Source organism: Vulpes vulpes, chromosome 14 (assembly GCF_048418805.1).
Source record: "Vulpes vulpes isolate BD-2025 chromosome 14, VulVul3, whole genome shotgun sequence".
Classification (NCBI taxonomy): domain Eukaryota; kingdom Metazoa; phylum Chordata; class Mammalia; order Carnivora; family Canidae; genus Vulpes; species Vulpes vulpes.
In genome coordinates this window covers 63,476,805-63,493,894 of record NC_132793.1, presented here as the reverse complement: position 1 = coordinate 63,493,894, position 17,090 = coordinate 63,476,805, and the positions used below count along the sequence as shown (strand labels likewise).

At 39.8% G+C, this 17,090-nt stretch overlaps 1 protein-coding gene across 19 annotated transcripts in view; it reads right to left on the bottom strand.

The window, feature by feature from the left end:
* ARB2A (ARB2 cotranscriptional regulator A) overlaps positions 1 to 17,090 on the bottom strand; it is a 413,243-nt gene that overhangs the window by 114,096 nt on the left and 282,057 nt on the right. For 2 of the 19 annotated variants that reach the window (XM_025992898.2, XM_072736794.1), the window contains one exon: positions 13,961 to 15,216. The exons of 16 other annotated variants lie outside the window; for them this stretch is intronic. In XM_025992898.2, coding sequence (XP_025848683.1) covers positions 15,206 to 15,216 — 11 coding nt within the window. In that variant the 3' untranslated portion in view covers positions 13,961 to 15,205. Of the gene's footprint in view, positions 1 to 13,960; positions 15,217 to 17,090 lie in introns of those variants that run through there. One more of the 19 variants, XM_072736790.1, reaches the window with a different exon arrangement.

Below are 17,090 nucleotides of genomic sequence, written 5' to 3'. Positions count from 1 at the left end.
GGCCTACTATGTGAAAGTTCCTGGGGATGCAAAGGAATGATTTATGAGATGTAAATAAACCACAGACAAGGCAGTGGAAACACAATGGAGAGAAAAATTATTATTATTTTTTAGAGAGGGAGGGAGGGGCAGAGGGAAAGAGAATTTTAAGCAGGGTCCATGCCCAGTTGGAGCTGGAGCCTGACGTGGGGCTTGATCTCACAACCCTGAGATCATGACCTGAGTTGAAATCAGGAGTCAGATGCTTAACCAACTGAACCACCTTGGTGTCCCTGGAGAGAAAAATTATTGAGTGCCTACTACATAAGAGAGAAGTCCTAGAGATTTCTTTCTATACTGCTTAATTTTATGCTTTTATCAACTCTCTCACCCTATCGATTGCTAGACATATTTTACAGATGAGAAACTGGGGCTGAAAGAAGTAACCCATTCAGAGTAACAGAGACCATAGGTGATTGAGCTGGGTTTTTACCCTAAAAATGCCTGTGCCCCAAACTATGCCTTGGCTATTATAGGACCACACTTCCTCTGCACATAGGTCCCTCTGGTTTAGAATATTTAATGTTGATGTTATAAGAAGTAATATTTATATATTATAAAAGGACTATAAACATCAATCTAAATTAAGACTCTCCACCTGACATCTCATACTATTTATTACTAGTTATAATCACATTTTATTTGCTTAATGTCAATGACTAACCATACTTTTAAGCTCCTTGAGGGTCAGGATGGATCTGTTCTTTGGTCACTACTGCATCTTAGCACCCAGGACATTACCTGTTATATAGGGTATTCAATTAATATTTTCTGAATGAAGATAATTAATGAATAATTAAATCCAGCTGAAATTTTAATTGGGCTGGTGCTATGAGCTGAACTGTTTCCCCATAAAAATTCAGACATTGAAATCCTACCCCAAAGTACCCTAGAATGTGACCTTATTTGGAGATATTTACCGAGATAATTAAGTTAAAATGAGGTCATTAGGGTAATCCAGTGATTGTTGTCTTTGTAAGAAGAGGAAATTTGGACACAGATATATACACAAGGAAGATAATGTGAAGACACAGAGAGAGAACAGCCATCTACAAGCCTCATACAGATCCTTCCCTCACAGCCCTCAGAAGGAACCAACCTTGCCCACATTGATCTCAGCCTTCTAGTTTCCAGAACCATGGAAAAATAAATTTCTGTTCTGTAAGCTCCCTAAGGTGGAGTACTTGTTACGGCAACCCTGGCAAACTAATAGATGGTATATTGAAACAAATTCTCTTTCAGTGAAAAGGTATATATTAAGATTTTCCCACTACTCAGTCAATAGTAATCAAAGCTTTACAGTTGTTCTAGGAACACCATCAACCATTCTAAGATAATAAATCACCTAATGCATCTTCTACATTGCCCTAGCCATTGCACCAAGATCTAGAAGAAGGTGTACACCACACATCCTGGAAGGAAGAAGCCGACTAATTATTAAACAATGCAGTTACTCTTTTAGACAAGATGTGATATAACAGATTACATCTGTTGTACAGATTTAGAAGCGAATATTGAATCCAAAATGTAGTGATTTCTCAGGAAGGCCTCAGTTCTTCCTTTTCTAACCCTAGTCTTTGGCAGGCAGCCAGCAGAAGAGTCAACTGTAATAAGTGAAGTTGGTTTGTACTTCTTTTGTTGAAAACTGGGGGATGAGAACCTAAGAAGCCCAAGTTCAATGCCAAAGTAGCTTATTTTGCCCTTAGCAGAATTCACAGCAGGGTTCCTAGCTAAAAGTGAGGTGGCAGGGCAGCAGCCCAACAGACTGACACACTGCACTCTTTTCTGAAGGTAGCCTTGTAGGTAAACCATACAGTCTCTTCAGGAGCTTCTTGTAATGTTTCTCTTCACTGGCGTAACCATGCTAATACTAATGCTTGTTTAAAGGATTTTACTGGGTCCTGGGGTAGATTCACTTCATGACAGTTCATCTTTCAACTGGTTGGGGTTATAATCACAGGAACTGCCCCTGCCTTCAAACCTAGAAATCTATAGATCTCATTTATATTTGTTTGGTTTCTGTAAATATGATAAGTAGGGAGGATTCTACTGTGATAAAATCAGGGTTTCGATATTTTCAAATGGCTTTTAAAATTGAAAAGTAAACATTCAGAAACATGAAAATGATTTGGGCTTATATTATACTCTAAATATGGGTTAACACCACTGAGGTATATAAACACACTAATTGTAATTGTAAATTACCATGTTGCACAGGAAAACAGACATATGGCAGGTGTCTTCACTCACTGAGCTACACTACAGCTCTTTAACATTAATGGGCATCTGATATAAAAAAAAAAACCCTAATTTTTAGCAATGTCTCTCTGACTGATATATCCCAATGTTCCTCTGTTTAGAGAACTGCCTTTCTTTTTAAAGAAACTACACATCTGACAAAAAATGAAAAGGTCAAATTTATTATTCCAAAATACTGCTTTATAATGAAAAGTTAACCATTTTAGAGATAAAAGAAGACTAGCAGAATGAATATTTTTAGGAACCCTAGATTTTGTAGCACCTTCCTTTAGACATTTTTTAAATATTTTTACTGTATAATATACATAGCAAAACAATTTTATAAAAATCACCAATATTTATATAGAGTTGTATATATAACATACATTTTTCCTTAAAAAATAAGAAGTATCATAAAGCTTAATAAACTCTTTTTGCCTCACTCAGTAATCTATTCTGACCTTTGCCAAAACTGTAGCTCTGTAACACAATTTTTACCATATATGGTGTTCCTTTTTATATACTTATCCCTTTGTTGAACATTGAGGTTGTTTCTAACGTTTTGTTGTTTAAAAAAATGCTGTCATGACCATCCTTATTGCTACATTTTTGCACACACGCGCAGTTATTTTCTTATAAAAATTCATTACAGTTGAAATGATTAGCCAAAGAAAACTTCACATTTTAAAAACTTCCCATATGAACTACCCAATAACCCTTCTTGAAGATTGCGCTAATTCACATTCCCACAAAATGGAACAGCCAAATACTCGTTTCTGGTTTTTTTGGTCCATAAGCACCACCATACTGTTTAAATTCTTATGGTTTCATAACAGTTGGTAGGTGAACCTCTCTTCTTCAAGAGAGGTAGGTCTACCTCTCTTCTTCAAAATTTTATTTTCCTAAGTTTGATTCTTTCAGTTTACCATCACTTTGTCACCTAATACTCTACTCCACTAGGATTTTATTGGAATGGCATTGTAGTGTTCACTTCCAAAACACTGTTTTACACTATTTTACACAATACAATTTCGTGCCCTAAAAAATTCATCATGAATAGATTCTTCCAAGCAAACGAATATTGTTTAGTAAGCAGGACAATTTCTAGAAGAAAGCTGTAAACAAAACTGGCTACACTGAAAAATAAATCCCATGACACAGTTTTAGTATAAGAAACAAAGACGCACAGTATGTATATTTCAAAAATGTGAAATTATAGGAAATATTTAGATACTATTTCAAGAGCAAGATAATGTTTTGGAATAAGGGAGCATATTCTAACATTTCAAGTTTTCTTAGACAACGGATAGGAAAGATTCTAGGAACAAGAGAAATTGTTCTTTATGATAGGAATTGATCAAAAGGTCAAGGAGTGATAAAAGTGTAAGAACAATAAAGGCAATAATTAATACAACATTTGCTCTGAATGTGAAAGACTTTTATAAGGAGTGATTCAGGTCCTCTATTCTATACTGAGCTAGAAATATCCAGAAAATATAGATCCAACGAAAACCAGGAATTACCTGTTGGACCAGTTACTGTGTCAAGGCAAAACTCGTGAAAATAAGTGGCTGAATTTCTAAAGTTCTGAAGCTACAGATGTACAAAAAATCATGTCTCCTCTGAGAATGTGATGAGAGCTATCATCACCATGTGTACACATATGTACAAACACACTACTTCGCCTGTACTCTAAAGTTCAGCATCATCCAAGAATACTAGCCTTGTCTCAAGGAAATGCGAGATAAAGGAAACATCTGATAAAGAATATTTCAGAATGATAGGAAGAGCTTATTGAGTGGCTGGAATTTGTGTTTTCAATTGAGGTTAGGGGGAAATCTGGCAAATATGAAGACTCTGCACTGTTGTTTGACATTTGCCTTGATCACCTACTCCACTGAAATTGTTCTCACTAATGCTGCCACTGAGACTTTTGGTAGTGACATGGTATATCTTACTTGATTTTATGTTACTTGATCTTTGTACATTTGACCCTGCTCAGCCCAGACACCCTACTACTGGTTTTCTCCCAACTTGAAGGGCAGTTCCTTTTCAGTTTGGGGGGATTTTATTATTGAGGTTTCTACTTATAATCTTAGATCTTTGAAAAAAAACAAAATTCTCTAAATATCAAAGCTGCCCCAAGGCCCAGCCTTTTCTTTCTTCATAGTCAAGAGGACCAGTGATGGAAAAATGATGTGAGGGCTGATCAATGACACAGAGTAGCGTTTGCCTAGGCAGAGGTGTGGCAGCTGTGAGAATGATGCAGCTGGGCAGGTGCTGACACAGACCCTGGAGTTGCCCCCTCAGATTGAGAGCCCATTACCATTTCTCCAAATATGCAAGGGCTGCAGAATTAGAGGAGCAGCCTGGGTCAGAGCTTCCTCACAGCTTTTAGGAGCTGCTGAATGTTGACATAACCACAACTGTTAATCTTGCCATTAAATACTACCTGGCCCTCGGGGGTAAACATCTCCCTTTTAACACTGTCCAGTAGGGTTGTCTGGGAAAAGGGAGAAATGGGACTGGTGCTATGTGACTTTCAGTGGGATAGTCCAAGCGTGAGTGATTAGTCACCTGTTACATTTAAAGCTAAGTGAAGTTTGTCTGCATTTTCACAAACCTATGTATATTGTCAGTGTTTTATCTTCAAACACTGACAAGAAGGAAAAATATGCATTGGAAGAAACCATAGAAAACTAGAGAAAAGCAATTAATAAAAATATAAGCTAAAAGTTATCAGTTAGAAAATAAAAACAGCAGTAAATAAGATAAAAATTTTTTATAAAGACTTGTTCTTTGTAAATACCTATATATAAATTCTTATAAGAACTGGTTAAGAAAAGAATGTAGAGAAAGAAAAGATTGACAATATTAGTAATTAATAGAAGATATAAACTGAGATATAATATTTAGTGACAGATTTATAAAGCAATAAATATTATATGCAGGGGGTACCACAGCAGAGGTACAGACACAGAAAAACTAATGGTTTGTTTTGTAGATGACCAAAATTTACCAATGTAAAAGTAGAAAAAACCAATTTTGTGGATGAGCCTGGAAAGGCTATGTAAGATGAATCAAAAAAAAAAAAAAAAAAAAAAAAAAAGATGAATCACCACACAAGCTACCAGGGAATGTTGACTCAGCCATTGTGGATATTCTCTAAGAAGCATATCTGAGTTCCAAAGGAAGTAAGGGAAATCCCCAGGTAATAAACCAAAAGGAGCCGAAAATCAGGGAAATAAACTAGAGCTGGGGCTGAGCTAGCACTGTGCAGCCTGCCAACCTCAGTAACTAAAGGATCCCAAATGCATTGACTGTGGCAGGACGGGAGCTAAACCAGTGGGATCCCATAAGGTGGAGAGCAGACCTCTACCTGACACCGAGCACTCTAAGAGAGAAGAGAATTAGGAAAAAAAATTCATCTTTCAAGAAAGGGGAGAGACCAAGCAAACTCTGGGTTTTATGTACTCTTGCCCTATCCCGACCTCAAACCTTCCCCTAGAGGATTACTATTATCCTGGAAACTGTGTGTATATTTGCATAAAGTTCTGCTTGTTTTTGACAAAAAAATAGTATACTGAAAGACTCTTCTGTGACTTGAGTTTTTCATTCAATATCGTGTTTATAAGAAAAAAAAACCCTATGTTTTCTGATAACCACAAGGAATAATAGACGCAATTCATTTCCGATTAATAAAAAAAGAGAGACGGAAACAAACATCCGAAACCCGTATGTCTTGTAACGTACCTTAAAACCAATGCTAGGTGAAAACAACGCCCGTAAGAACTTCAACTTCCTTCCCCCAAATCTCCTGAACAACTCGCACCCCATCCCTTAGGTATCCTTGACTACTTCAGGCCGCGAATGAGCTCCTGGTGTCAGCAGCGCTGAGCTGAACCTCCGGACCGTCTTGCCAGGTCAGCCCTCCCCGGAAGGGTGGGACCCCCAGTTTGAAAGCCTGGGGTGGCCCTGGGCGGTGGCTGGGGCGCAGAGGAGGGGAGGAGGGTCCCCGCCACAGGGCAGGGGGCAGAGAGTACATGGGCACAAAGTAGGGCTCTCGGGAGTGGGGGGGCCAGCCTGCAGCCCCGAGGCCGGGGGCCTGGCCACCACCCACCCCGCTGGGTTAGAGAACCAGGCTCGCAGCAGCCCTCCTGCAGCCGGTCGGCCCTGCGCGCGTGGGCTCGGGCTCCCGCACCGCGCAAGAGTGTCTGGGCGCTGCCCGCACGCGCCTCTCGGGCTGGCCCGCCCCCGCTCCCATCTGCACACGCCCAGAAGGTTCCTGGGGCCTCCCGCCTCCCGCCGCCCTCCCGGCACGGCCGCAGCTTCCGCGCGCTGGCGAGGCCGCCTGCGGGGCCCGGGGCCTTTCCCTCTCCGGTCCCGCGGCCCGACGGCCTCCGCCGCGGCCCCGCCGCACAGCCAACGCGCCGGGAGCCGCCTGGGCGCTCAGCCAGACCTCGGTGCGGGGAGCCCGAGCCCACGCGCGCAGGGCCGACCGGCTGCAGGAGTCCGCAGGCACGACGGCTCTTGAGGCTCCGGAGCGGCCCGCGGCAGAGGCGGCGGTGCAGGCGAGGGGCCGCGTGGCTGACCTCCGGGGCTCCCGCGGGCCCCCCACCCCGGCCCCTGCTTGCACGGCCCTCCGTGGTACAAGGCTCCCTCCTGGGCTCTGCACTGCTAAGGCTCTGGGATCTCTGGGGCCTGTCTCCATCTCTCCCCCAAGGGAACCCAGGCATTTACTAACAGCTCCTGGGAACTCTGGGATCTCACCCCTTTCCTCCACAGATAATGGAGGAAGCAACCCCTTTGGGCTTGAGAAATATCTGCTGAACATCTATGATGCCAGGGATTGCTGGGACTACCCCTCACTTCATGAACTGTCCCCTCACTGCTATCACTGTGGTCACAAGCACTGCCAATAACCTTTCCTTTGCACATCTTCAGTTCCTGTGCCCTAAAAAACCTAAGCATCCCTACCTAAATTTCTTCTAAAGTCCCTCAGCTTACTGTCCGCTTCTATCCCACTCCCCCACCCCCCTTGCTTTTGCCAGATTGTAGTCGCTCAACCTATGTGTTTCATCCTCCCCCCACCCCCACAGGCCTCAGAATGGGCCTCGCCTGCCATTCCCCATTGACCATGCTTCCTTCCATGGTCCTACACCTGGCCCCTCTCCCATCAGAGACCCAGGATCTGAGCATATTTGTCCCTCCATCATGTCACCAGCTCAAGCATCCAGTCCTAGGCCTTAAGTGGAAAAAGGTGAGGGAGTGGGAAAAGATCCGACCTTAGGTTCAAGCTTGGGGGGGGGGGGGGGGGGGGGCTGTGGGCCGTGGGGGAAGACAGTGATCTTGACTGGACAATCCCAGCCTCTTACCTCTTCACTTTCCGACTGAACCATGATGTGGCTTTGCCCTACCCACATATACTGAAATGTCTTCTTGAAGTCATTGCCGACCTTCCAGATGTCAAATCTGATGGCCTTTTAAAAATTCTAATCCTATTAAACTTCTCTGTAGTATCTGACAATGCTGACTACTCTTCTTGTTCCTTTTTAAATTTCTGGGAACACTCAAATCTGTATTTTAGCCTTGACTTCTAATATCCAGTTCTGTATTTCCCATTGCCCCAAATCAAATTCATTATTTGCATCCTAAACCTGCCTCTCTTCCAGGGCTCCCTGAGCTGGTTAATGGCATTTCTGACCTTTCTCATTTCTCCCTCCCTCTTTCTCTGCTTCCCTCCCTTCCCACCCTCCTCTACCACACTCTCCCCAACTCCCTGCACCCCATCTTATCTGTACTCTGAGAATATCTCACTTCACACTAAAGATCCTGTGCTTTTGACAATTACACCTTTAGTCATGCTAGTCCCTCTGTCCAAAATGGTTTCCCTTTGCTTTTTGGTCTCATTCTCTCATTCATTCAGGATTCTGCTCAAACGTCATCTCATTAGAGAGGCCTTCTCTGACTCTCTGATCTAAAACAGTATCCCTTGCCATTTTCTGTTCCTTTTATTCAGCTTTGTTTTGTGGTTATTAATAGGAATTAGCACCTAAAATATAATTATTTGTCTATATGCTTATTGTATGTTTCTCTGCTGCTAAGAGAGCAGGGACTTTGTCCCGACTGCTGCATCTATGGTGCCTACCACTGGGCTTGGTTCACAGAAGATGTTCAGTAAACATTCCCCAAATAACCAGAGCAGGCTCTATTTCCAGCCACCTTTCAGGTGCAGTTTAGAAGTGACCTTATGGTGAGACCTACCTCCAGGCAGAGTTATTTCCTGCTTTTGTGCTGTTCCCCTTGTACTTGATATATGTTTTTATTATAACATTTATCAGTAATTATTTATTTTATGTCTCTCTTCCTCCATCTAGAGTGTGAAGTACTTAAGGGCATGTAGGTGCCACAAAGCCTGGCACGTAATAGAACCCTGACTTATATAGTGTTCAATAAACATTTGCTGAATGAGTGAATGAATTCTCACCTTTACAATTGTGAAAGTACAGCAAGTTTAGTTCCAGCTTAACAAGAAACTTGACCCTGCCAGGAGCCTCTCCATTGTTTTCCCCTGTACTCAAGCAAGGCAGCAGCTCTTACTAGATCGGGGTAGTAGTACCATGAGACTAAATTCAACACAACACTACAGGTACCAAGGTTGTAGATGTGTCTCTGAAGCAACGGTAAAGGGAAAAAGAACTGGGAAGTCAAGCTGCCATGTGTACAGGCTGTGTGTGTGACTGCTGTGTCTGTCTCCACTGTGGCCCCGGCTAGAAAGAGTGCTAGCAGATAGCAAGGTCCTTGTCTGTCTGGTTCAATGCTAGATCCTCACCACCTGGAACTATATCTGGCACAGAGTACAAAGTTAATGACTATTTTTTAATGTCAAATAAATGAATCTGTGTGGCATTAATGGTGAGAAGGCTTCTGTATTTGCTTTCAGGTAGGTTTCAAGGTGACAGTCTATGAAAAACAGTTTACAATATACAAAATTTCACTTAAGAATAATTTTGTTGAGATCTCCTCTTTCCAGGTATACTTTCATGCTATTTTTTTTTTCCAAAACTACAAAGCAACCAGTGTCTCCCAAACAGAATGAAAGGTAGATCACAAAGAGGACTAAAAGAGAACAATTACACAAATTAAGGCCCACATATTGAAACCAGCCCATTTGCAAAGGAGAACCACAGAAAAAAGGTTTATTAATTGTCTAAAAACAATAGCTGAACAAACATATTTTTAGTGAATTAGAAAAAAGTGAATTCCACTGAATTTGAGGAAAGATTATATTAACTGAGTTAAAACAGTAGCTAAACACATTTACTAAATTAAAAAGTAAAGCTATATTAAATCGGTGGGTTTTAAAATTAACTTGGGTGCTCTCAATTAAGGCTCCCTCTATACTTGGTCAGATTCCACCTGCCAACCTGCCTATCTCCTGTTAATGCACACATGCTATCATAAATAAAAGCCCATATTCTTTTTTTTTAAGGTTTTATTTATTTATTCATGAGACACACACACACACACACACACACACACACGCACACACACACGGGCAGAGACACAGGCAGAGAGAAAGGGAGAAGCAGGCTCCATGCAGGGAGCCTGATGTGGGACTCAATCCCAGGACTCCAGGATCACGCCCTGGGCCGAAGGCAGGGCTAAACAGCTGAGCCACCCAGGGATCCCCAAAAGCCCATATTCTTAAGGGAAGTCTTGACATCTCCTTACAAGTATATTAAACATGCTATGGAAACGGGGTTATCAGGGAAAAAAGGCAGGAGAGCAGTTGGTAGGAAGAGAAATGGAGATCAGGAGAAGGCAGGTGATGGGAATGCCCAAGACAACCACCACTGCTGGGGCGGGGGCGCTTGAAAGACTAATCCATCACCTACAGCAAATAGAGACCTCTTAGTAAGGGATTAGATTACAATGTAGGGAGCGGGCCAGTCTTATCCATAGAGAATTACAAACTAAGGATAAGAAACACATGGTCCCAGGCTCTCATGTATTTAAAATCTAAACTGGGAAGAAGAAAAACTGTCAGGAGAACAGGACAGCTACACTTGCTCAATGAGAGGTTAACAGTTTTCTATTATTAGGATCTTTGGAATTCAAAGAAGTTAACTTTTAAGCAAAGATGCACACGGCATCAGGATTTGTAGTATTAGGCTCTCCGTAAGTATCCTCTATTCTAAGGCAGCGAACCAGCTGCCAAGAAGCCCTAATGGTAAGAAGCAGGATAAAGTGAAGGCAAAGTTAATAAACATTCTTGTAGGGCTTGCTTCAAGTGCCACCTCTTTGGAAACTTTTGCCCATACACTAGAGACCACAGTGCTCTTCCTTAGCCCTGAACTTAATTGAATTTCCACTCAGATAAACTGGCTGCTTTACACACTTAGTTGGGGTTTCATGTCTTAACTCCCCCACCTAGGAGCTATGAAACCTCCTATGGACACTACAGACACCATTTATTTTGTACTCATGGGGCAAACAATGTGCTAAAACGTGAGCTACCCACAGTATTCTCAGTATGATATGTGCAAAAAAAAAACCACATAGATGTGAAGGAGATCTGGCTTTGACTCATACCATCCTGTTGATCAGTTATCTTACTGGCTAGGAAGGTGATCCTTGCTTTTTCATCTCTCCAAAAGCATCTCTCCTAGTGCTGCTCATGCTCCAGACAGAAGAGAGGGCTTTGTTCAAAAATATATGAGAAATTTCATTTCTCTAGCAGAGGCTCCAAAACCAAACCAAAACAAAACAAACTTTTTGAAGGTAATTAAATCAACAGAGTAGACCAGAAGATCTAATAATAATGGATGAGTCAGGCAGAGAGGACAAGGCAGACTAGATGGTGCTATTTTCATTGTTTCCCCCAACCTATAGGCATCCTAATAACCTAGCACTGACCAGGCATCAGGGTGTGAAGGCACTGTCACCTGAAGGGCAGGCGTAGGTCCCCAAGAACCACATTAGTCAAGGAGCAAGACAAAAGGCAAAGGCAGGAGACAAGATCCATACACCAGGCACTGGGAGGTTTCTCTCTAGGTCTAGGAAGGAAAGCTGAGCATCCAGGAAAACTGTGGCAGCTGAGTATACCTGCTTCCCACCTTCCAGTGAGAGAGTCAGCACCACACTTTAAAACAGTTTAGTTCGCAGAAAACTACCTCAAAATACACTAAAATGATTAAACTGTTAATCCTTTGTGTGGATTTTTAAGTAGAAAACTAGAGACAAAGTGAGACATCAAAGATAAGTTAAGCAATTAAGAAAAAAGGGTACCTGAAGGTGAAGGACATAGAACACTGAAGTTGTAATAGCATGGAAAAAGTTAACCAAACCAATGTGGTTTCTACAAAACAATCGCTTATTGCTCTATGAAGTAAATTCCCAAAAAAGCTAATAGCACCGTTCTGCATAGAAGAGAAGAGAGGACAAGACAGGGTGAAAGGACAGCTACTGGTGAATGATAGTAAAGCCAGACGCTTTTGCTCTTCTAAATCATGTAGAGAAAAACTAGGATGTAATAGTGCCGCCAACATAGACTTTCTTTTCAGATTAAGATTATGAAGGATTTTTTGGTTGTTCTTTCTTTTTGTTGTTTTTTTGTTATTTAAAAAAATGACTCTGCTGTATATAACCGCTGCTTAGAAAAGGAAGCTCATGACACAACCACAGAGCCAGACTACAAAGAGATCTTGCATATATAGGAAAAAATCCTTCCATTATATTTTGTAGAGCTGCAGTACTGATGAACTATGAACTTCCTGTGCTATAAAATAATATTAAATATAAAAACTCTACAGCCTTCCCCAGAGGCCTCAAAGAATTTTAAGTGTCGGTATAAGGCAGGAAGAGCAATTGAGCTGAACAGGGCTGAGTTGAAAGGCACTCTGGTGATGAGTCAGGTATATTCACCGATAGTCGTAGACAGATAAAGTGTAAAGGTTCTTGTTATGTCAAGCAGGATTTAAACAAAGTTTTTAGCTGAGTTTGCCCTTGTTCCACAAGATAAGCTTTAAGGATGTTCTTGCACTGATTATTCTAGTCATTGTCTTCTACATTCAAATTTGTACTCTGCTTACACTTTACAGCAGGAGATACACAACTTGTTTAATGAAATTTTTTCCATTATACTGCACAGTAAAAAAACACCTAACAGAAATGATAGCTTCGGACCAATGAAACCGATAATTCAGGAGGTGACATGACCTCGGAGAAGTAAATGAGAAATAGAAAAGAATTTCTGTTTACAGGAGATAACTCTTTTAGGTGGTGTGAGAATTATTACTTTGTTAAGGAGATTCCAAATCAGATGATCTTGGTGCCAATACCATCAGAAATCTGGGGCCTCTGTGAATTTCCCTGGAATCTCCTCAAGATACTATGAGCTAAAGTAAGCCAAACAGAGACACTCATACCTTTTCTGGAAAAATGAACACTTACATTCAGTAACATGAAATGCAATAATGACCATGGAAAATTCCAAAGGTAGTATTAGACTCAAGATTTTAAGTTCCAATATAGTAACTTTATCTAAATATATAAATTAAAAACTGCTTTTGGCATTTTATTATTTTATTTTTAAAAAGATTTAATTAATTAATTAATTAATTAATTTGAGAGTGAGTAGGGAGAGGGATAGAGGGAGACAGAGATAATCTTTTTTTTTTTTTTTTTTTTTGAGACAGAGAGAATCTTAAGCAGACTCTCTGATGAGCAAGGAGTCTGATGTGGGGCTGGATCCCAGGACTCTGAGACCATGACCTGAGCCAAAATCAAGAGTTGGCTACTTAGGGCAGCCCCAGTGGCTCAGTGGTTTAGCTCCGCCTTCAGCCCGGGGTGTGATCCTGGAGACCTGGGATCGAGTCCCACGTTGGGCTCCCTGCATGGGGCCTGCTTCTCCCTCTGCCTGTGTCTCTGCCTCTATCTCGCTCTCTGTGTCCCTCATGAATAAATAAATAAAATATATATATATTTTTTTAAAGAGTTGGCTACTTAACGACTGAGCCACCCAGGTGCCCCTCCTTTTAGCATTTTATTTTATTTTTTAAGATGTTATTTATTTATTTGAGAGAGAGAGTGAGAATGCACAGAAGGGGGAAGGTCAGAGGGAGAAGCAGACTCCCTACGAGTGGAGAGCCTGATGTGGGGCTTGAATCCAAGACTCTGGGATCATGACCTGAGCAGAAGGCAGATTCTTTAACTGAGTGAGCCACCCAGGTGCTCCAACCCATTTAGCATTTTAAAACTGACAAAGTCCTTGGTTTTACACAGTGAGGTAATAATTCAGGTTATTGAACTGAATCCTCTTCAAAGTCAACTCACTAGGATTCCAAAGGTCCTAAGGAGAATGAACTAGGTTACCAGCCTCTTTTCTGAGCAAAAGATTCATGCCCAAATCCATATTAATTTGTTTAGAGTCACTGCAGCTTTTAGTAGCTGTTCTCCATCCTATGTGTGTGCAGATAATATCAGCCAAATGATGGTTTCACTTTCTGAAAGCCTCAGAACTCCAAGAAACAATTATGTCAAAGCAGTGATGAATGGAGAGATGAAAGCAAGATTTCAATCATCATTATGTATTTAATGAAAACTTAACTATATTTTTGAATGTTCAACTGTACATTCACATGGTTCTAGAAGTACAAAAAGGTAAAAGTGAGAATGCATAGCATTTATTTTTAATTTTTATTTTGTTGCCAATCATAGCATCATTTCCAAGTGTTAACTTGGTTAACTTCCACCTAGAATTTTATATTTTGCTTACATAGAATTTCTTATAATAATTTAAATTCAAGAAAGACATTTGTGGGTTTCTTTTTATGATTGACAGAAATGTAGATGAAACATAAGGAAGAAACCAATGAATTTAAAGAAATTTCTCATAAGGATATGTTCTAGGGCAGGTGTCGTTTTGAAAGGAAGACAATGTATTAAAGGACCGATAGTCTTTCAGTAGAGTGTGACAGAACAAGACATTAGCAGGAAGAATGAAAGGGAAAGGCCTAGTGTGGAATTTTAGTAGATTTAGGACGATGAAGAAATGTGGTCAAATACTGAAGAACAGGCAAAATGAGGATAAATACTGTATTTCTGTAGAAGATGCACTGGGAGGCTCTAAGAGTTAATCCTGTGATGAGACATGACTAGAATCAGGACTTAGTCTAGAAAACACAAAGACAGAAGCAGGAGAGAAATGGCAGAAAGTTTTAAATTCTCAAATTTTAAAAAGCAATGAGCAATTTCTCTAAAACTATAGTACTTGATTTGCTGGATAAAATAATTTCTAATAATGATAACTATAGGAAGTCCTTGCTTTGCACCGTATAAATGATTATAAAAATGACAGTACAAGTTGAAACCATGCAAAGTGATCATGATAATCAATAGGAAAAACTATGGTTGTTTCATGACCTTTAAATTTTTTTTTTTGGTCAAAACATGAAAAATCCTCCTACTGCCAGTGAAAAATGAGTAGGGGAACGAAAAAATGGTAAAACCAATTATATTTAGTACACTGTAATGTAGAACATTAGAAACATTGAGAATTAAAATGCTTTCTTTCTTTGTAAAAAACCTACTAAAGTAGTTTGAATAGTGCTTGACTTCCCTTCATACAACTTATGATACAGTTCAAAGCAAATCTTTTCTTTGCCTTGGCTAATTTTCATGCTCCTAAGTTTGATTCAGCTTCCAACATTTTATCCTTCGCACTTCCAATGTCGTGAAATATCTCTGAGAGTTCATGCGAAGTGTTTTTTGCTAGCGTCACTTCCTCCGGGACATCTTCATCTTTTTCGTCACCAGCACTTTACAATTTTACTTTCAGCATTCCATTTCTTTGCTGCACTTTCATCTTTGCTGGCCAAGTCTCTCTTCTGATCATCCATTTTTGTAAGATGGAAGATAGTGCTATCTATACATGAACTGAATAACAGATATGTAGTGATCAATCAGTGAAAGATTTTGAAAGAAATGATGTGATTGCTGATCACGATGTGCATCTGTTATTCACATGGGGATTCATACTTAATGCAGTTATTCACAATTAATACATTGTGATAACTGAAATTTGAACCTTGTTTTTTGGGGGGTTTGGTGTTATTTAACCAAACTATGGCAACTGAAATTTGGGTATTTGGGACCATACAAAGTGAAGACTGTCTATATTTACTGAGTCCTAACTATATGCCAGGTACTATTTTAACAGTCCTGTATGGATTATTTCACTTAATTCTGACCATTACCCAATACAATGGTACTAGTATTATCCCCATTTTATAGGCATAGTGATTGTAGATCTTCATCTGGCCATGTTATAGAATTAATTCTCTTACATATTTGGGAGAATACAAGCTACTCACAATCATGATAAACCCACAGCTTTTCCTCATAAATGGTGACTTACTACCATTACAGAGTTTGAAATGACAGCATACTCATTCAATTGAAACATGTATCTGAAGTGAAAAGTCAGAGTTTCATACTAGCATGGAAGGAAGGTGGATACTTTCAGAAGATGCACTAACTCTTAGATAGTAGTGGGGGTACCAGTCAATAAAAATGGATGTCGATGAACTAAGAGTTACTCTTGGGTCCTGAAGGAGCTCACCGTATGTCCTTAACTTTCTCCCCCCATCTATTTCAATGATCATCCTCTTTTTAGTAACAAAGAGAATCTTTGCAACAAACAGAAGACTTTTTGCTAGAGTTCCTTGAGGGGCAAGAGTTGTATCTAGCAATCTTTATACTGTTAGAGTCTAGACTAGTGTGTCTAGTACATATTAAGTGCTCAATAAATCTTCGTGGAATTAAGGAACAAATATTTATAGTTAGTTTCTTGCCTCAAAAGAACCAAGAATAACTCAAATTCATGGAAAGACATGAGGTTAAGCTCTAATTTTAGGGGAAACAGATTAATTAAAATTATTAGTTGACTAACTGGTAAAAATAACTAAATTTGGGTTTTCTGAAATATAAGCTTTACCACCTGTGTTGATCTGATATGTTTGATATTGTTTCTGAAGAAACGCAAACCAAGTAACTCTGAGAGACTGTTCTTTCATTACATCAGTGCTACAGAAGTCTACACTACAAAGATTATGGAAGACTATACTTTTCACTATAAAATTCAAGCCACAAGTAGTTTTTTTACTATTTCCCAACTATTGGTTATATATAATCACTTGTATGTGTGGCCTTAAATCAACAATCTCTTTTTAAAAGCTTAATCACTTTCCCACTGGAAACTCAGCAGGAAGGGTGTGGCTTCTCTGCCACAAAATTAAAAGGGAAATAAGACCCTAAATTTCTTTGAAGGCAATTTATTAAAAGTAAATTAAAGTTAGAATCTAAAATCATTCATATTGCTTTTGAAAAATACCTGAAACATTTGCTAAAAAGAAAAGAATCTCTAAGCCAACACTGGTTTCAGATGGTTATCAGAAATGTTTAATTTAGGGTCTCTTAACAAAAGTCTCATTTATAGAGATCATTGCTACACAAAATTTAAAATCATGTTTCTGTTTCTTTGCCCAGAATTTCAACAAGTAACTTATATAGTATTTTGGAAATCAAGAAATTATGTAATACAATTGAATTCTGTCAAGGATTATGCCATGAGATTATTCAAAACATCTGTAAACTAGCTGGTGTAAGATTTCCTTATTTTGTGGTGTAATATATTGACTACTTGGGGTTAGCTACATATGACCTAAGGGGATATTAACAAACATAATGGACAGAAATACCGTACCAATTCTCAAGGAATATTTAGATATCATCTACAGGTAAACCAATTC